This window comes from Homalodisca vitripennis, unplaced genomic scaffold (assembly GCF_021130785.1).
Source record: "Homalodisca vitripennis isolate AUS2020 unplaced genomic scaffold, UT_GWSS_2.1 ScUCBcl_6867;HRSCAF=14280, whole genome shotgun sequence".
NCBI lineage: Eukaryota > Metazoa > Arthropoda > Insecta > Hemiptera > Cicadellidae > Homalodisca > Homalodisca vitripennis.
The window spans coordinates 10516-32005 of NW_025782984.1; the positions used below are offsets into that span (position 1 = coordinate 10516).

The window sequence follows — 21490 nt, forward strand, 5'->3', positions numbered from 1 at the left end:
AAACACAGAAGCAATAAATATAACAAAACAAACACATTGATAGGGGAGAAGTAGAGTACAGTTAGATAAATTTAGCGGTTAAGCAATTTAGAGTCCCTTGCTCCCTGCAAAGGGTAAGTCTGCAGGAAGCAAGACACTAAACCAATTCCACCCGGTATTCCTGTGCTAGGGCGAGCTCCTAATGAAAAAAAATTGTGTACTCTAACCTCCCCCTACCTAACACTAACCTACACCAACAAACAAAACCAGAACTGAGAGACAGCTGAGAGGAGCAGCGAACCACGCTCTGCTACCATTGAAAACCGTTACATCGCCGCTCGCACACCCACAGCAAACATCAGGGAAGCGCGCGCCCATGGCGGCGAACGGGATGCCGGATCAAAACTAACTAGGTTAAAATAAGAAACACCGTGGTCAGTTATACTCAGGTTCATTCACTAAGACAAAACATAGGCCTATCCAGTCAATAGAAATATATAAGTATATATACTATAAATAAAAAAAATAAAAAGTGCCTGCAGTAGTAGATACCTCAAACAATCCTTGTCAGGTGCACCTGCATACAAAAATTAGAAAACGCCATAATTTGAAACAAGAAATGCCAATTTCACCCGGTATCCTTCGGCTAAGGGCGGGCTCCTAATGAAATCCAAGAAATAACTAAATATATCTAAAACTAACTTAAAATTAAATAACAAAATATAAACTATATAAATGGCAACAATAACAATAAACAAATAAATAAAGAATATAAGCAGGGTATCACAGAAGACTAGAAGCAGGGTGTTGACTAGAAGAAATGTCCATCATGGTGGCCCTCCTTCAGCAGAGCGCAAAAGCGAAGGTTCTCTGCGACCACGCATGATGGAGAGATGACAGGAGGAAACAATTCATCTCTTGGACCTCATCAGTGAGGGGCCGTAAACTTAGCCGCACATGTCAGAAGGAAAACAGCTCAGCAAAACTAACAAAAACACTTAATTAAACAAAGTTTTAAGCTGGAGCTACTCCTAACTTGTACACCACGGCTCGGAGTCTTTGCCACTCTACCGGAAAAGCCAAACGCCTTCAAATGGTCAGTGGCCTCTGCAGCCAATAAACCACACACACATACACTATATAAAACACACATCAGCCGGGGAGATATAGGTATTGAACCGGCTCAGTACTATCACAGTACAATATGTTATCAAGTGAAATTATTATTTACCTATTACTTTCTATCTAAATATTAAGTAATAACGGATGTTATTTTTTTTAATACTTTCAACATAAATAAAGAAATGTGTATAGTACACTCTTAAGACAAGCCTCTTCTGCTCCCAGGTGGCAACTTCACATTAAAGACTGTTTAAAGGGGTTACTATATTTCTCTTAGTTAAATAAATAACACAGTTACAAACATATTTTTCTTTATTAAGCTAGTAACAATACTACCAGTCTAAGTTCTCTTCGAATAATTTACGTCTTGTGTCGTCAGTAGGAGATTTTGATACTTTCCTCTTCTTTCGAGGGTGTTCTTTTGTCTGTGTATCTTTTTCTGAAAATAATAATAACACTTATAAATTGTTTCCAGGAATAATAAATATAAAAAAATGATTTAAAGCTGTTTCCAAAAGTTCAAAAACAAGTTATTAAATTGAAGTATTGGTATCACGTTTTCAATTAATATTTTAAAAAAAAGCATAATGAAACACAATCAATTCTCATACAAATCATAACAATATTACCTGAATCTTCAGATTCTTCTGGAATGGGATCTACACTGGGCCTCTTAAGTGAACTCCTGCAATAAAAATATAAAATGTAACAAATTCATCAAACACCACAAGGTAAATTGTCATTATGATTGTAACAATACTACAATTTCTTTATTGTACGATTTTATTGTTGCTGTCCTGGTTATGGGTAAGATCAATGTAAAAATGTTTACTAACCCTCAGCCAATTACCCAGGAATGACAAGCAAGAATTTAACAAAACAGATTGTTTGTAAATTTTTGAAAGCAAGAAATATTTTTAGTATAAAAATTAATTTCTATGCTGTATTATTGGAGAGAATTTAACTATTTACACAACAAATGTTATTTATATTATCTATTCCACTTTCATTTTGTATTTTTATAAGTTGTACGACGTATGACTTCAATACAAATAAATTGGCATTTGATAAAAGGTACATAATGAAATTCCAATTCCGAATTGTGTAGTAATACCAGATTTTCTTATAGGAGTTACTTAAAGGATTCATTATTCATTAAAAACCTTTTTTTTAATATAAACTGTTACCATGAAGTTACAGTTTGGAACTGACATATTAAATTGTTTTAACTATGTGATGTTTTCAAGAACTGTCAACGTTTTATGATTAAAGGTTGTAAAAAGCTAGGTTTTTAACATAAGAGGTTTGATAGGGCAGGATACCTTTACCAGGCTGGAAGGATATTTCTCTTCTTAACATAAAGACATTGAAAACAACACTCAAAAGTGGCTATGTCATGCCCACTTTGTTACACTCCAAGAGATTCAGTTTGAAGTATCCAATGTTGCCAAATCGCAGAAACAAAGAGGTTGTACTTTCAGTAGGTCTATTTTACTACCTATAAAATATAGGCAAAAACATATTATATCTACCACAATTTATACAGTTCGTGTTTCCAGTTCTTTAATAAGTGTGTAAGAAAAGGTGTGTGTAGGTAAAGAAATTATCTATGTTTAGATTGGACGACGTTTTGGATTTGGTTACCCATCTCTTCAGATGAGAGTAACTGGTCTGATTGGGTGGACATTTTGATTTTTTTGGATGTAAATCAGTTTAAAGAAATTATATTGTGGGCCCCTTTACTTCTGAAGGTTGATGGTTAAAATAATTTATCCTAGTTGAATCATTTTGAAATTATACACTCTGATACTATATAAATAAGTTTCATTTTACATTCCTCAAGTGGAATAAAACTCAGTAATGGAGAATTATTCACTGCTGTTTGGGATATATGGAAAAACTCATTTAATTTGTGAATTACAATGACACTGTGAGCAAATAAAAAGAACAAAATAACTTACTCTTGGCTGAGACTGTGCTTCCGTTTTGGCCTGTTGCCGTTCTCCTCCCCCCCACTCCTCCGTTTGACCGGTGAGGCAGTGCCAAGGTTGTGGACAGCGTAATAGGTGGCCACGGTGACGCCGGCCGGCGCAGATGGTACCAGCTGCTTCATCACATTGACTGCCTGTGCCTTGTCATGTAAACTGCAGTATGCTGTCCGGCTGTCAAATCCATGAGACATACACACCACCTTTCAAGAGCCAAAAGCTTTAGTAAACGATGTTTTTTTTTCCATTATCTCTGTTATTATTGTTAGTGCTTATTAATAGGTTGAGCAATAACACAAAGTATTAAGCTTGAAATTTTGTAAATCTTTGACTCTAAATTTAAATAATTTTAAACTTAAATTACAAAATGGAAAACAGTAGTTTGTTAAGTTAAAACTGGAAAAAAGCATCAAAGTAAAACTCTATCACAAGTGTAAATTTGACATAAGCACAAAATTTATGAACAGACCATTTTTACATCATAAGATTCTTATTTGGAAACATCTGAAATTTTCACTCTCCTGCCATTGGTTCTCAAAATAAGGATCTTTGAATGCAGTTTTTAAATCAAAATAACCTGTTACTAGTCAAAAGATAAGACAATTGTGTCAGAAAGTGAGGAATAGTACAAAATGCAGGTGTAGTTACCGTAAGGACTAAACATGCTCGTTAAATCCGACAGTTTCCACTCTTCTGGGAATGTCACGTGGAATACTGCATCTCGGTTTTGTTCAGCTAAAACACACACAATAATAGTTATTTTACAAAGTAATTTTGTATGTGTGTGGTGTATTTCTTTCAGACAAAAAGAGTATCAGACTTAAAAACATACATAAATTAGCTCTACTGAATAAATTTATGTTAAAACAAATTTTTACCACAAAAAGTTTTTGCTTTCTAAAAACATTATGAGAATAAGAAAAATAATTGCACTAACAAATTTGATGCAGAGAAAAAGCAATTATGTATCTCAACTGTAGAAAAATATGGATTAGTATAATTTACTTTACTTCGCCAGTCTCAATAAAAATTATTATAACAGTGGTTTTTAAATCAAATAGAGCTCAAATAAATATATAGAATATGAGATCAAAGCATTTTTTATTTTTAAGGACAAATTAAAAGATTTAACAAGAAGTCTTTTTTTTTAAATCAATTATTTTTATGTAAACATATCTTTTTGATTTTCCTCTGGCCTTAGTTCAAGTCTATCCTGAACTATTATATTTAGCATTAGTCTGATGATATTAACCCTCCAGTAGTCCACTATACAATTGCTGATGGTTCAGCAATTATGTAAGATTTGCAGGATTGTTTAAAAATTGATGAACGCACAATTTTAAAAAAAAGAAAAATGTGTACTATAATAGATAGTTTTATTTAAAATATACCATATCTAAAACATTACATATAATTCAAAAATGATCTTAGAAATTATTTAATGCACCATGTAGATCAAAATTTAATTATTAGGTTGAATACACAAAAATTGTGCATTTCCTCTCTACTTTTACATACTGCAAAAGAACTATGTTACTTTTGTCAAATGCCGCTGGCGCATTGAGAGTAATACTTTGTTACCATTTAGGTTATTCAGTACAACTCGGTTGCTCAATGAAAACAGATACACAATTTCCTACCAGTACTAACCCACTCTAACTTCTACTGGCTAGCTTCTTACAACAATGATTTAAAGACAATAAAACATCATTAACATGATAAATTTAATAGTGACTTAATGTGAACGAACCACTGGAAGGTTAAGAGAGAACGCTAGTTAGCTGTTGGCCGTGGAACAAAGGCTTCACTTTTAACATAGGCATAAAGTTTAAAACTGTGTTGTGAATAAAAACTTGCCTCATATGCTTGAGTGTTTCATTTTAGAAATAAAGATTTCACTTTAAAACTATTAAAAAACTTTACCAATAAGTTAGCCCTACAATTAACCACCGGTATTGTTGTGCGACGGACTGAACTTCAGTAAAACTGTGTTGGTTCATTTTGCTCCTAAAACTAATCCTTTTCATACAGGATTGGAATTTGAATGAATATATAAGATAGAAAGTATAGTGTGTGGAATTATATCCTTAAAGACTAAAATATATCCTCCTTAACCATTCTGATTATATACTTAACATACTTTACTAACTTACTAAGCTGTATACAAGTTCAAATACAAATAAATATATTTACCTTAAAAAACTTTTGTTAGGTTAAAATTAAACTTCCCACATTGAAAATATATTATAGTTCTAATATTAGTGCTTGTTCAATATTGATATTGTATATTTACAAAACATATTTAAAATTTACAAAGGTAATAAATGCTATATACAAACCACAGAACCATAGTTTGGAAGACTTTATAACTTTCACTTTTATTTAATTTGCACTATAAGTATCTAGTCCTTAATTTATTTGTTTATATTAGTCTTCTTATATCTTATTATTTATACATTGCAGTGTTCACTATTTCACTTAAAAAACTTTTTCATTTCATAACAGTTTAATTTTTCCAAATAACAATATTTCTTTATAAAAGTTACCAAAATTTATTATTTTCTCAATAATAACCCTTCCAATAATTATACAGATAATTAACCATTAAATATGTTTGCACATCACTAACTGGTTATACAGTATATTGTAAGGTATCCAGGTCAAAAAAATTGAAAAAACTGTTTGTCACAAGATTTAGGATTTTCCAATAAACTTCATATAAATTAACAAGAAAAAAAATGGAAGTTACAATTTGAATGTATAAGTATAGTAAATATATAAGTATAGTAAATCAAGCATGCCATACACTTAAACAGAGAGATAAAGAAATAACAATTAAACTTACGGTCATCTTTCTCCAAGTCAATGTAGCAATCTATCACCTTCATTAGATACAACCTGTTAGACATTTCAACACTTAGCAATACTATCGAAGTAATAAACTATAAAACTACTTCAATTATTAAAACGATTAATACTAACATTAAGTACTGCATAGTAATATTGCTAAGAGATATGATATAAACAGGGTGGATAGCTTAACCAAAATCTGCCACAATCTGTTGGGGCACTCCCACCAATAAACATCTCAAACCACTCTTAATGCTGTATGTAAGTACACAAAAAGGGTATTAACGAAACCAGAATATTGAGATTTAAAACATTTGGAGCAGTTGGAAAAAACTTTTAATTGTAAATATTTACTTGTAGACTTGCCTGACAATAAAACCTTTGGTTTACTAAAGTCTCGACCAAAAAATAAATTATATTGGAAAAGTGTTGTTTTCATAACATTTACTACCATTGAGATTTAAGTTCAAAATAGGTGGAGCTTTTGATAATATCTCTTTTATAATAAACTATTAGACTTAAAGTATCTCATTAAAAGGCAAAATAGCAGGAGTTAAAAAAAAAACTGTTAAGAACATTTCTTAGTTATTTTAACACCTTAACTGCTGGTCTATACCGAGTGAGACCAACTATTTTCAACGCCTTAAGGCATCTGTAACAGTCATCTTGTTTGTGTCAATTTAAGATTATTTGGAAGAAAAAATATATATATATATATATATATATAATTTCAATAAACATTGAATCACAAAAAGTACTTGCTCCGCCGGGAGTCGAATCCGCACTTGCCGGGTGAATATATATATATTGGCAGAAACATCAAACATATTTTGTAAGTAAATAAATATGAACCTTTAAGCAATACTATTAATGAAATTAGATCCCTTAAGTGGTCTAAACACCACAGTAGTCATATCAGAGTGATACAAACAATATTATGTACTATTTTCTTTTTTTAATTACTTCCACTAACTCATTTCTGCTAGAATACATATAAAAACAATAGGCATTCTTAAATTTAATAAAACATTTTAATTTACTTACCTATTGATTACAAAACCAAGGTGTGGAGATGTGGCTGAAGGTAGTTTCATGGCTGATTTCACTTTTTTGCTTTTTTGCTGAAACACACTGAATATAGATAAGACAGTAAAGGAGTATTTAAAATATGAAATCAATTTGTATGCATTTAAAACAAGTACTCAAATGTTAGTTGTATAATATAATTTGTATAGCCTATATTATGATATCTTTGAATAGAAAGATTGTAAACTTTTTGTAGGCTATACATGATATGAAGCTTTTAAAATATTGTCTCCCTAATTTATCTGTAAATTATGGCTTAATACAACCAGGTTTTGAACAAATAAGTCTTGTAGTGTAAAATTAAAAAGGCTGTGATATTAAAGGAGTTGTCAATATTTTATATATAGGGTGTATTTTAAAGTACTAATACACCTGGATATATTCAAAATGGATTGAGATATCGATGTACATCTTCACCAAAATTTATTAAAACACTTTAAAGATTTTTTGGAGGATAAAATTATTTTCCCCTCTTCTTTTTAAAGGAGGTTAAAAGGGGATAACTTTAACTTTCCGAATTGCATCTTGTGAGATGTCTTTTTAAAGGCCATTTTAAAAGAAACACAAAGACACTAAAAATTCTCTATGTTTCTAACAATAGTAATGGGTAAATAACAATGCATGCGTCATATCTGTCAGTAAGACTTTTAGGTGTACAGCTTATCCCTTTTGCATAGTATCTACTTTTTGTGGTGTGCATTGTTTTTGTAAGAGGTTTCTTTGTCTAGGTGGCATTACAATGTAAGGGATTATTTGTCCATAACACTAGCTAGAAACACTGTGGATAAGTTTTATTCATGTGCATTGTGTCTCTATTGAATAAACATTTTAAATGACATGTCACAAGATAGAGGTTGCAATTTGAAAATTTAAAGTTACCCCCTTTAACCCCCCTTTGAAATGGGAAGAAGATTTTTTATCATCCAAAAATAAAATAAAAAATATTTTAATTAGTATAATGAAAGTTGTGCATCGATATCTCAATCCATTTGGAATATATCCAGGTGTATTAGGACTTTATTTACATCCTGTATGTCGGTATATACATATATAAAGTCCCTTTAAAACTAAGGCCTATTTCACTTCATTTAACATGCTATCTGTCAGTGTTTAAAATTGAAAGACATAACTCATAACATTGAAATGGTTAAAGTTACAACATTGTAATTTTGCAAATGTTTATATATTATTAGGATGGTACTTTCTGCTGGAATAAATAAAAACTTACTTTAACAACTTGAAGAATGACGGCCTTTAAAAAGTTTAAAGCAAAAATGTTTTGAAAACCCCAGTGAAGATAAAAAGTCAACACACCTAAAAGTTAGCTTGTAAAAGGAACAACATTTACTACATTATTTATTAAGAACGGATGATAAGTAACGGAATATATGAATGTTTACTACTCTTGTGCAATCTGTATCTGTATATTAACTGAAATGGACTGTGAAGACGAATTTAATTCAGAAATATCTAACGATGAGTAATGTAGCCTTTGCTCACCTTTTCTACAGTACGTTTAGACTGATCTTTTTTACTGAATTTAAATTAATTTTTACCATTTGAATCATGAATGTCAATGTATATCATTGTAAATCTAGTAGTAGCTTAAATAATATACCAATAAACAAAAGTAAGTTCAATGATGTTAGTTGCATTTTACTTTTAGTTCAATCAGTATTATTAAATATATATTTTATAATTGCGTTTTCGGCAGGCCAACGAAATCCGCACATATAGTCAGGGGTATTTATGATTGGTATTACATTGTGCATATTGCCCAACATTATTTAAGCATGGTACTATAAAGATCCCACATGGCTCTGACCAGAAGTGCAGACCACTCACATCAACATATATACCTGTAGTCAGGAGTGAGTATTCATGATAGGAATTACACTGTGCCTATTGTCCAATGTTATTGAAGCACGATACTATAACGATCCCAAATGCCTCTCGTCATAATTGTGGACTTCAGTTCACCCTCAGTGAAACCCCAAAACTTCTGGCAGAAGATGTAAACCAGCTTATAATTAAATGCTGGTTGCTTAATTAAAACCAGCCGATTTAATGCTTATAATTAAACCAAATAACTGAAGTGCATATCTATAACATGTACCCGATACAAAAATAAAATAAATTATCCGCCAACTACAAGCAATAATGAAACCGTAAGGATTGTTATCTGGACTGTAAAAATATTATAATGATTATGAACCACTTGTCTGTTGAAAAATGATATGACAATTAATTCATGCATCACAATAGCGAATATTTATATATATTACATCAACTTATGGCGACAGTAGGCTCATACATAAATTTGATCATTACTTTCTTGAGGTGTTTGTTTGATTTACTCATCTGTTTCGTAAACAACATAAATCAAGCAGTGTGCAAGAATAGCAGAAACACCTGATGGTCGGCAACGATATGGCAACATCTCGTCAAATTTCAACATTAAGTTCAGCGGGTTACAATAGTGATGTACTGTGTTTTGCAAGTGGTAGTTTCTAGGTCTGAGAATGGCCAACCTATTTCAATAAAAACCATATTGGTTTATTGAGGTATAAACTTGTTTGCTTATTTACTTCTGAGTAGCAGTAAGCTGTGTATAGATGCAGCAGCAAATATACTTATAATTCACCAGACATAGAAAATACGGTTTTTAAATCATGTTCTGTTTACAAAACTAAATCTATTTCATAGCTTTTATTATCTAACAATGATTTACACAATTTTACCAAATAATTTTATACAATAAATAAGACCCATGTATTGGGTTACTTCCTATGTATAAAATATTTGCCTAACTCGTACCAACAAAGAGTATCAAATATACCAGCAGTTTTCTGCTTAGAGTTAGTTTACTTGAAAATAGCAGTTTTCTTAATAAATTGTACATAAACTCAACTACTCATTTCTTACTGTTTTCTTCGGTGATATCTATAGAATAATAAAACACTCTAAAACATAATTCATTGGCATACATATTTTTTCATAAGGTGAAACTTAAAATTACAAAATTAAATTTAGATATTTTGGGGGACCATGCACACTACTATAAAAGTTGGAAATTAATAATTTCAAAATAGGTCAAAGATAGAACAAATTCTAATTTCAGAAAATATGTAGTTGTATGGGGTTTGTAGAATATACAATTATTTGGCATGCAGTTTTGTAAGGTCATGCATATTTGTAAAAGCTGTGTTTCAAAGAAAATAAAAAATAATATTTGTATGAAATTACAGTCAATAATTAATTAGGGTAATATACTTATAACTATAATTAATCTAATTTTGGGTAGTAGAAATATAATTTAGACTAGTGTTTGCCTTAGTTTCAAATATTATACAATATTTTTGAAGTACATTGGAGGAAAATATGTAGTATGTGCACCATGCAATATCTATTGTTTAAAAAACAATATCCACCAAATTGTCATTTTATTTTCAACGTTTCTTGACTGAAAAAAATTATCTCCAGATGTTTTGTTTTTACGAAGAACGTTCATTTAATAAACAGATATTGTATTTTCTTATGTGGTGATTTAATTAAACATCATTTTCTTAAAGTTTATCTTTGTTTATTATTAACCTATTTTACATCATGCTTTTCGGAATTTCAGTTCGGAATCCGATAAACTTAACTAATAACTTTACGCCACAAAAGCATTAGTTTCACCTTATTTGTGTCCTTTCCCAGAAAATCACATGAAATCTTTTGCTAAACGTAGTTTGCTAACAAAGTGTTTCCTGACATGATTATATGAACTTTTTATTAATTTTGATGAGAGGAAACCACCTGATAAGTTTGTCGGGTTACTCGTGGGACATCTGTATGTTAATCAGGGATCCTAAGAACGTCCATGTAAAATTTCAGTATGGACAATTAAGTAGTTTGTACATGATTGAGTAAAACTCACACACAAAAACATATAGACAGATGTTATTAGATTGTTATATAATAGTATAGATATACTGTGTAATAAATTTTGAAAAACACTAATTTCTATAAAAAATTAGAAAGCTGTTATGTACAAACAACTAACAAACAAAAAAATAACAAAGATAATCGTCTACACATCAAATGGTTGTTACAACATTTTAGGTTTGATATGAATATGTTCAACATACCAAGGTGGTTGGAAAGAGCTATGGCGATGGTGCCTGTAATGTAAGCATCAAACCCGGCTTCATGTTCCTTTTCCTCCAGCGTTGTGTAGGCATGTGCTCCTTCTGGCTCTTAACAGTAATAAACAAAATTAAATAAACATTTGATTTTGTTTCTTACAAAAATTTTTTACATCACTAACCACAAACAAAGTTGGCTATGGTTCAAAGAAGTGATTCAATTCAAATGTATAGTTCAGCTCCAATTCATCTTCCGCTTAATGCACTACCTGAAATCTGATAGTGTCACATACTTCATCCGTGGAATCTGGACTCAATGTCAGTCTAAAGAAATCAAAAACCAAAATCTGGGATGGAAGAAGCTCAAAAACAAACTCTTTGCATTGTTCCCACATAAGACACCCCTAGATTACGAAATCAAGTTTAATCTATCAATGGAATTCTCATTGTCTTATCAGGTGCACAATTGAGTGCAATATAATATTTTAGGACATGATCCCAAAGCTAAGTTTTTTATACATAAAGAAATGATGCAAAAATAGTTTGTTTTGAGCTTCTTCGTCACCGACTTATTTTTAGACGGACGTTTGCTTCCAGAATTCTGGAGTCAAGTCTGTGACAGAGTCAGATTTCAGGACGCTGCCGTAAGCAGAAGGTTAAAATGGGGTTTCTTCAGCTACTTGTCATAAAGTGAACGATATTAAAAAGGCATGCAATGATGTTTAAAAATGATCAAGTACAGTAAGATAATAAATGTTTACTAAATGATCGAGTATGGTGAGAATGTAATATTAATGTATTAGGTACCAACATTGTACTTTTTAGATGACAGGGCATATAGCAGCCAAAAGGAACAAAATAGAACTTTAAGAGTGAGTAAAATAGGCTTAAGTACTATAATGAAAATAAAAAATGATCTGTACTTTATTCCAGATTGAAAGTACGTAGAACAAAAATAATTATACAAATATTTAATTTATTCCTGTTAATAAGTAGATTTACTAATCATGTGCTTCATAAAAAAATATAATAAATAAACACAGTTTTAAGAAAAATACTATTATTTATTTTATGATTTCAGTGATTGTATTGCTGATTAATGGTTGCATGTCCTTAACGATAACTAAAGCCCTTTCCAGGTGGTGGACTAGTGATATGGTTTCAAAATTGCCAAAATTGAGGTACTTTTAGATTTGCAATAATTGACTTAAATTGAACTAAGGAGAAAAGTAAATGTAAAAAGTAATAACATCTTCAACCCTGTCATCGTAAAAATCTCTTTATTCATACCTTATACATACGTATGAATATCATCCACAATGCTCCAAACAAACATATCAGAACAATTAAATAATTTACAGAAAATCTTGCCTTAGTTAAAACATTTAAATATTGTTTTGAGCTTGGTAAAATTCCTGTTGAGTAGAGAGATATGTTTATTAAATAATATGCCTTAACCCTGCAACTGGCTTTAAGTGATTATCTAAGCATTAACTATAACCAAATGACATTAAACTATTTTAAACACATTAACTATGTTGTCATATGATCTCTTTCAGCAAGTATATTTTTAATTTGTTTGTAATATTTACTAAATCACAAATGTAAATTTAAGATAATATCCAACGTTTCATATTATGCCGTAAATAACATCTATAGTTACATTATATTTGTCATTCAAAAATTTTAAACTTGGACGATCACATTTCCGATAGCGATTTGTTCACGTAATTTCTGAACAAGCAAAAATTATCATATGTTTGGCAAAATTCCCTGTCAAGAGTTTACGTTCCACATGATTGTGTCGTTATTGATATGGGTGTATTCTTGGCTTTCTGAAACATCATTTCTATAAACTGTAAGCCAAATTAATGTTTATACAATAGTTGTTTAAAAAAGCTATGTTTTGTAAAATCCTAAAATGCCAAATGCGTTGAAAATAGCTTTATTCAATTTGATAATCTGTTTACTTTATCATCTGGAAGTAGTGAAAATCATATCAAAACAAAGAAGAACTTCTCTAAGGAACAGTGTCCTCACTGAAGACGTTGAACTTGTATTTTTATTTTTGTTCTGTTACACAATCACCGACTCAGCCAGTACATAAGAACTATGCATTGTCTGGTTGCCTATTGATTTCTTAATTGTTATTACACCATTGTCAATACTGGTGTATTGTTTGCTATTTAGTTGCATCTTTACATTTTTTATTGTTTAGTGTGTATAAATGTTTATGAAGTGTTTTATAAATTGGTGAAGAGAAAACTTGTAGCAGGTTGTGTTAGGTTTTTAGTGAATTGAAATAAAAAAACTTTTGTACATTTTGGATTTATTCAAACAAATTTTAAATTTCATGTAAGAGTGCTATACATTAGAGAAAATGTGTTCTTTATTAATTTTTGTATGTTAAACCAATTTACTTTAAAAAGTAAAATTCAAATGATTAAATATTTAATTCTTTTGTTGTAAATTACATTTATGGGTTGAATCTCACAAAATAGGAGAAAATGATTATGTAAAAGAAATAAAAATAATTAAATCAGAAGTTTGTTATTATTGGTGTAACTGTTAGTACGTATTGTAAGGAATAGTTATTTGTGAGTAGCAGAGCTAAATTTGAATAATTTCTATTTTTTTTCAATTTTTACAAAGTTCAAGACACAGCCATATTTTTACAAATCGGTAACGTTTAAAAATCCACGATAAAATTGTATTAATATTAATTATTACCAATAATTAATCATTGTTTTAAGATTTGAAGTCCTAAAACTATGAAAGCAGTTACTGTCACAAAGTTTGTAATAATTTTTGCCATTTTTAATGCCTTTTAAGTGGAACCTGTAAGCTATCTAGTCATTTACATTGCAAACTTTGCAAATAAAACCCGAAATTCTTTAAGTACTTTAACTAGCTTGTTTAAATATGAAAGGATAAGTTCTTAACACTAAACAATTTATAGGATTAAAAAAATAAGAGATAAAAATAACCTCAATATTGCCGATTTCACGAGCGTCACCGATTTTGTAGCAGCCGTTACCGAGTTGTCGCGAGGTTACCGATTTGTATAATCAAAGTGACCAGAACGAATTCTAATGATAAGGAGTAAGAAAAAGCACGCAGTGAGTTTTATATGTTTATAATCTATAACATATACTCTCAAATGACAATAGTCAAGATGATGTTTTTTAAGAATATTCTGAGGGAAACTAGATGACAAAGTGTTATAAATTCAAAACACTCTATACAAAAAACCCCATTGAAATAATTATAAAACTAATAACTAATTATGATTATCTTAAAAGGATATGTTACATAGTTAGTACTACAGCAAATAATAAAAATGTCCTATGCTGTTAACAATATCTGGACATAAATTGTTTGAAAAAACGTCTTACTTAGTGTAATATTTAATATCATAGTTTGAGAAAAAATGGGTAACAGGAATATTATAAATTCAAAGCACTTGATATAAAAAAGTAATGCAATAATTATATCTTAGTAACTAACACAATTATCTAAGAAAACTATGTTGCATAGTTAGTATTACAGAAAATAATAAAATATCCAATGATGTTTACATCTTGACAAATTTTGCTTGAGAAAAGTTTCTTTTGAATGTAGTGTAGTATAATAACAAATTAGAAGGATAATTTTGTTACAACTCATACAATAAATGTGTGTTACTATTATTAACCTGTGTGATATTAAAATCCTTCATTGAAAACAAACACTTTAAAAACTTAATAGTAATATTTTTAAAAAATTAAGTTAGTCCACATTTGCTTTTTTAAATTTGTAAAAAAACCCGATTCCCTTTCATTACTACAGTTGGGGTTGGTAATATGGCCTTAATTTGATCACCATGAACCGAAACAACATCTTTTTCATTAGCAAAATATAATTGGTTATCTTTGTTGCAAAATTTTCAAAAACATCACGGTGACAATCTTCTTGAGAGAGGTCGTTCTGACATACACCAATAAATTGTTCAATCTTCGATTTCTTTCCTTTGTCAATTTTGTATTCAACCAAAACATGAACTCCAGAAGTAACTTTCTTTGCAAAATCTTCCTTGTTCGTGTTACATTTATACAATTTGGGTCAAATCCTTTTGTTCCTTTAATTCAGGTTGGTCATAGTGGTTGCTATACTCCTTCGTCTTCTGAAGATGTAAATACGTCATCAACTGACAATTTTTGAGGGGTTTTTTTTTGTTTTTGAAATCGATTCTTATTTTGAGTAATTAATAATTGATCATTCAGTTGGCAAGACTTCAGAGAGTTTGTAGTGTATACAGGATGTTTCTGCTGAACACTTAAAACAAAGAAAGTGTACGACAATACATAATGCCAGTACAAAAGTCCACAAAGTTACCTGATGAACCTGCATAATCCCCTTTATAAGGGGTATGCTGAGGTTATTCACTTCCAACTTTAAGTCTTCTTATAACTGCTGATGGGATTTTCATACAAATCAATGTTAAAACTACTAAGAGCATCCACAAAATCTTTGGCACAAGTTATGTCAGATCCACGTAACACCTTTTTTATCAGCTTCCCTTTTAAGAGTACCGCCCACCCCGTCCATTGGCCCCTTACCATGACCGGCCTCAGTGAAGTTCCAGGGTGAAACGATTCCATTTGGGTAAAGTATTTTGGCAGAAGAAGAGTCTTCAGTAAATAAAGGTTTATCCTGTTTCTATACTGACTAGATGGACTGTCAGTAAATATTATGAAACAACGGTAGTTGCAGGGAAACTGTTGGGATGCGTTTAAAAAAACAGGTTTCATGTGACCCCAAACGGCGTGGGCTTGGTGGTCCAAGTTATCGGAGGCAGAGGCAAAACATGATGTTTTTGTGGTGTCCACCTAACTTTAGCATACCACACACACCAGTATTTAAGGATAGCTGCCTTTTACTAGCACCGAAGTGAACGGAATTGTACTTCCTTTTCGTACTTGGCTACATAATTTTCAGAAAAATCTAATCTGAAGAGAAGCTCTCCCTCTGAAAGATTTTCAATTTTGTTTTTTAGAGCACCTGCTTGGTGTTTTGCGTAAAAAACATGTTTTTTTAAAAGATAGCTAACTCGTTTTTTAAATACGTTTTTTAAGACAGATACTTTAGCTACTTCTTTCACCTTGACAGTTTTCTTAACAATTTTTCTTTTCATTTTTTATTACTTTTTGCTCTTCTACCATTTTCCACTTCTGGTATTTAACCAAAAAAGTCTTCTTCATAGCAAGAACTTGACTTCATTACTTTTGCACTGTTGAACACATATTTTAACATGCATTTTTTGCTATCAGTTGAACAACACACAACAAATTTCACTACTTCAGCAGGAGACCGCTGCGCTATAAACATTAGTTAATTTTAATGCTTTTATTAGCAAATCCATATTTGCGTGTTTTACGCAGGCACATGTTTCCCTGTCCAATCATTTTGGGAAATGTAACCCAAAAGGGTCTGGAACGACAGAATGATGGCCTTCGAAATATTTCCATGAGTCTCCTTTTGAAATTTTTTGTGAAGATTAGATAAAGTGTCCCAATAGAATTCTTCTTTGTTTTTTTAATGCCACCCTTTTTAACAAACTCCTTTTTCCCTGGGCACATTTTGCTCACACGGTCGTCTTCAAATAAATTTCATTAATTTTTCAGACAATTCTTTAGTGATGGAAGTTTTAAGTTGGCTTGTGTTATACTCAAAAGAGGTACTGGGGCTGTTTTCGATCACTTTGTTTGCAGTATATAAGGCACTATATCTCTGAAGTGTGTTTGTACTCGGTATTTTTTTCAATATTTGGTTACCGACCAACTTTGTGTAATATTTGATTTTTTATTTTTGAATGTGCGACTTCCTTTGTTTTGGGACTTCAGCTGTTTTTTCCAGGGCATAGCCCAAGAACAATTGTTTCCTCACTCGCGGGGAGACTTTTTCACCTCTTAGTATATTACGTACTTCTTTTCTTGGAGATGGGGATGAGTCCAATTAAATGTTTTTTTTTTTTCTCTCTGTGCAAACCGCTTTTTATACTTTCCTAACTTTTTTTTCTAAATTCTTTAATCTTCTCTTGTTGCTTGGCTATAGTTCTAATAGGCCTTTGCTTTGTCTCTTCGGATTTTTTTGCGCCCCTCTTCTTTTTTGTTCAGATTCCTCTCTCACGTCCTGTAAAGGAGAAGCTGGGGGAGTATCTGTAACTTTCTTTCAGTGATTTATTTTTCAGGCTTCTAACAAGATTTCTTTCTTTCCAATACTTTCGCATTTTTCTTTGTTCTCTAGGAGTCATGTCTGATATTTTCTTTATTTTTATTTTCTGCTTTCAATCGAGCAAGACGATCTCTGTCATTACATTCCTTTTCTTCTTTCTTTTCTTCACTCATTCGTTCTCTATACCTTCGCTGACGTTCCTTTTGTCAATGCTTTCTGTCTCTCATCACTTTTTCCTTTGCTGATTAGCTTTTGAGGAACGTACCATGGTTCTTCACGACCTAGAAATCAAAAACAGAGAAAAGTGTTGCAAAGTTTTTAAAAACGTATGTTTTAAATTTAAAAATAAATGTATTAGAGATTTGGTTAATTTAAGATTTTTGAGGAAAATCAAAAGTTTCTATAATTACCAATATGCCAATAAATAGTAATTATAACAAATTTGTTGTTAATTTATAATCCAATTGTTTGTTCTAAATCAACATGCTACAGGAGCATATGAAAAACTGTTAAAAGTTAAAAGTAACATTAAAATGAATTGTTTAATCATAACTTTCAAACATTATATAAAATAAAAATTATTTAAACAACAGTTATTGCTAAGTCACACAGTTTTAGAAGTGTATTTCCAACAAATCGATAACGCTATACCTCATCGTTAACGTCACCAGGATTTGTGCGTCAACCGATTTGTAAATATTCAGATATAACCTAGTTACTTGCCGGTGTTTAAATGTTGAGAACAAAGGTTAGGAGATTGAGGGTATGTTAGTTACTAATAACGGCGGCATATGATAGCTTTCAGAAATGTTTTAACTGTATATTTTCCAAAAAAATAGCGTTACCGACTTGTTGAGGGAATTAAGGTACTGATAGTTTCTTACCTGAATATTAATTGTGTTTGAAGCTTCTGGATTCGATGCAATCTTCACTAAAAACAGCAAGTAAACTCGATACATTCCACCTCACATACAAAGACGTAAATTTTTACCGCTCAAAATCAAGTCTTGCTAACTTTTCGCGGGATCGTAGCTTTAGTGGTCCGTTGACGTAGGACTTCCCCGGTGACAAGGACCAAAGGCAACTGAATATTATTAATGAACTAAATTTTCTTTTTGTAGGACTTTGGTTTCTCTGAGCCACTGTCTTTAGCTGTATTGTTGACTAATAGTTTTTATTTTAAACGTACGTTTTATGACTTATATTTTGAGGTGAATTAGCAGACGATAAGCTCAAAGACAGTTACCGATTTGTATTTTTTCTTCCAATAAGAAGGCATAATTAAGTAAATCATATGAGTTATTGTTTTAAATTATTAAAGAGCTAAAGAAAGGTGTTTAGGTAAATAAAAATAACAGACTTTTTACCTAAAATAATATATTTATTTATGAAAAAATTGCCAAGGACTTAAATTACTACATTTGGTGAGATTCACCCTTATTTCTAAGAACACAGATATTTTTTTAAAATGGCTGTATCTTGAAAAAAATATAAGAGCAGTGGTTAAAATAAAAACCCCTTACAAAGTTAAAAAAGTGCCTGCCATTTTGAAAAAAATGAAGGTCAGTTGCAGGGTTAAGCCTTGCACTAAATTGTTTTGATTACTCCAATTTCATTTTACCACATGTCATAACAATTTAAACAATCTTCAAAATGAAAGTGTATTTTTAAATTTAGTTTGTTGTTGTTTTTAAAGTCTGAATTTAAAAGATTCTTTACTGGGCAGCCATAAATAATTTTTAGTTAATTTTAAAAACTTAAATCCTGATTAATTGTTTTTATATTAGTTTTATCTACCAAACTAAGGCTTTGATTTAACAGTATTTAAAAGTTAAGTACAGTCTGCTCTTGTTTGTCCGAGTGGATCAAACATATGCACAACCTTGGGGCACAGGCCAAAATTGCAGTCTCTCAATGATCTAAGCATGCAATAACTCCCCTCACTCACATGGACAAAAACATTCCTTTCATAGTACCAATGTATACATCTAACGGCAGGATTTGTCACTTAATTACCAAATGCAAAGTTTTGCTGGCCTGTTTTAATCCTAAAATGATTCTTTAACGATAATTTAAAGTGAAAAACATATTTTGACTTTTAATAAGATTTACTATAGTTACACTATCACAAATATTTTAATATGAAGTATAAAACTTGCTTTCATAGGTTGTTTAGTGTTAATGGTCTTTAATTTAGGGAACATTACTAGAACATGTGAATGAAATAATGGGAACTATTACTGGCTAGCTATCTAAGAGTACACACAAAACCAACAAACGTAAATAAGTTTAGACTATATGATTTTTTTTAGCTTAAAATTTTGGATTACAGTAATAAGATTGGATTACTGCAGGTAAAATGAAGATTTAAATAACAACATTATATATACATATATAAAACATTATACATATATACATATATAAAACGCCCTTAAAGAAAACACTATAGAATACAGCTGCAAAACTAAAAATTGAAAGAGCAAATTTTCTCCATTACTTTACTTGTAAGAGTAGTGTTTTGAACATTATACTCCTCAGTTTACTTAAACATGCTCCATAGTTCTATTGAGTCATGATAAATGATAAGGATTAATAAATCAAGATAAACAAATTCAAAAAAAGCTTACCAACTTCCAGCAGTTGAAAGGGTTTGTTTGGGACACAGTAGCCAATAAGTGTGACAACACACTAGATGGAAACTGCTTCGTTGAGCGGGCGTATGGAACACATGAATTTGGTGTCCAGAATACTGTGAAAAAAATATTTCTCAGCAGTTTGTTGTTATTTAAGGAAAACCTATCAAAATGTTATATTATATTGGAATTACAACATGATTATACTATAAAATTGATCTAATAGTACAGTTAGTACAATATATATATTGTATTGCTTTTAATTTTTTAACTTCAAAAAAATAAAAAATAATTAATTAGTTCATTAATTTAGTACTAACTGTTCAAAAATTCAACTATGTATTCAGAGATATACCATATGAGCATACAACAATCACAAAACAATATTATGGCAATCAAATTAATTAACTTAATAATTTTATATATAAAACTAAACACTATCATTTTTAGTCTGAAATAGAAAAAGGTATTTTTACACACCATACTATCAATAACATGACAAATTAAGATTGGTACAATTTCCTGTTTACAAAGAAAATTATATTTAATTAAATTTTGCGATACAATTATTTTAATCACAAGAGGGTTAAAAATTCGATAAAAAACCGTAAGCCGGCCATGCCAAAAGATCCAATATCAGGTGCTACACTAGAGAATACAACTAAAACGCCTGTAAGTTTGCCATTTTTTCAGGGTTTAAACGGTCAATTATTTTGATCAATCCTGCATTAATAAAAATTATTTGAAGTAGCCCTATGTATGTTGTGAGTTTCTTATAATTGTTTTAGTTTGAAAATTAGATCAAACATTACATTATTTATTAATTAACCCACAAAGTTCATTGATCATGAAGATGATGCGGGCTGTACGTAGCTCACACGTCTTACTGAAAAAGACGAGTGATGAGCTATTTCATAGCCCACTTTTTGTTTTATTACAATTTTACGATGTTCATGACTCACAAAACATTGTAAAATTAATGATTTTTCTATGCTAATGTATATACTATGACTTTTTCTACAAATATTTATGTGATCACCTTGTCGTATATATTCATCTACATCTTTTTCACATCTTGTAACAGCTGTGTTGCACCATTTAACTCCAACTGTACAGTATTGTTATATAGATGATAGTGTTGTGTATTTAGTGCAATTGTGTTTTTTATTCTTATTGACAACAAATCAACATAACAATTTTGTACTCGTATAAAATAAAGTAAAAAACTTAAAAATGTTTCCACCATAAACTTACATTTTGTTCTTATAATAAACCAACAATAAACAAAAATGTATTTTTACAAACAAACAAAAATCAGTTTAAAATATTAAATAAAAACATGTTTATAATGCAATTAATTATTAATTATAAATATATTGTACACAATTTTATAGCAAAATCGTTGCTGGAAAATCCTCCTATAGAGCAACTGTAAATACATGTTTGCATTTTCCTTATTTTTGCCTTTGTCTTCTTCAGTTACAACCTT

General features: G+C 30.5%; 1 protein-coding gene across 2 annotated transcripts; it reads right to left on the minus strand.

Annotated features, from left to right (window-relative positions):
• Positions 1 to 1395: 1395 nt before the first annotated feature.
• Positions 1396 to 20142, minus strand: LOC124373974. 2 transcript variants are annotated; one of them, XM_046832282.1, is made up of 8 exons: positions 19996 to 20142; positions 11159 to 11266; positions 6984 to 7060; positions 5935 to 5987; positions 3738 to 3824; positions 3063 to 3292; positions 1731 to 1786; positions 1396 to 1540 (listed from the first exon to the last, which is right to left on the minus strand). In XM_046832282.1, the coding sequence occupies exons 6-8, from the start codon at positions 3281 to 3283 to the stop codon at positions 1434 to 1436; spliced, it is 384 nt and encodes a 127-aa protein (XP_046688238.1). In that variant the 5' UTR covers positions 3284 to 3292; positions 3738 to 3824; positions 5935 to 5987; positions 6984 to 7060; positions 11159 to 11266; positions 19996 to 20142; the 3' UTR covers positions 1396 to 1433. The 2 variants fall into 2 exon arrangements, with proteins under 2 accessions (XP_046688238.1, XP_046688239.1); XM_046832283.1 differs by having other exon boundaries at positions 6984 to 7070.
• Between the last annotated feature and the right edge of the window lie 1348 nt (positions 20143 to 21490).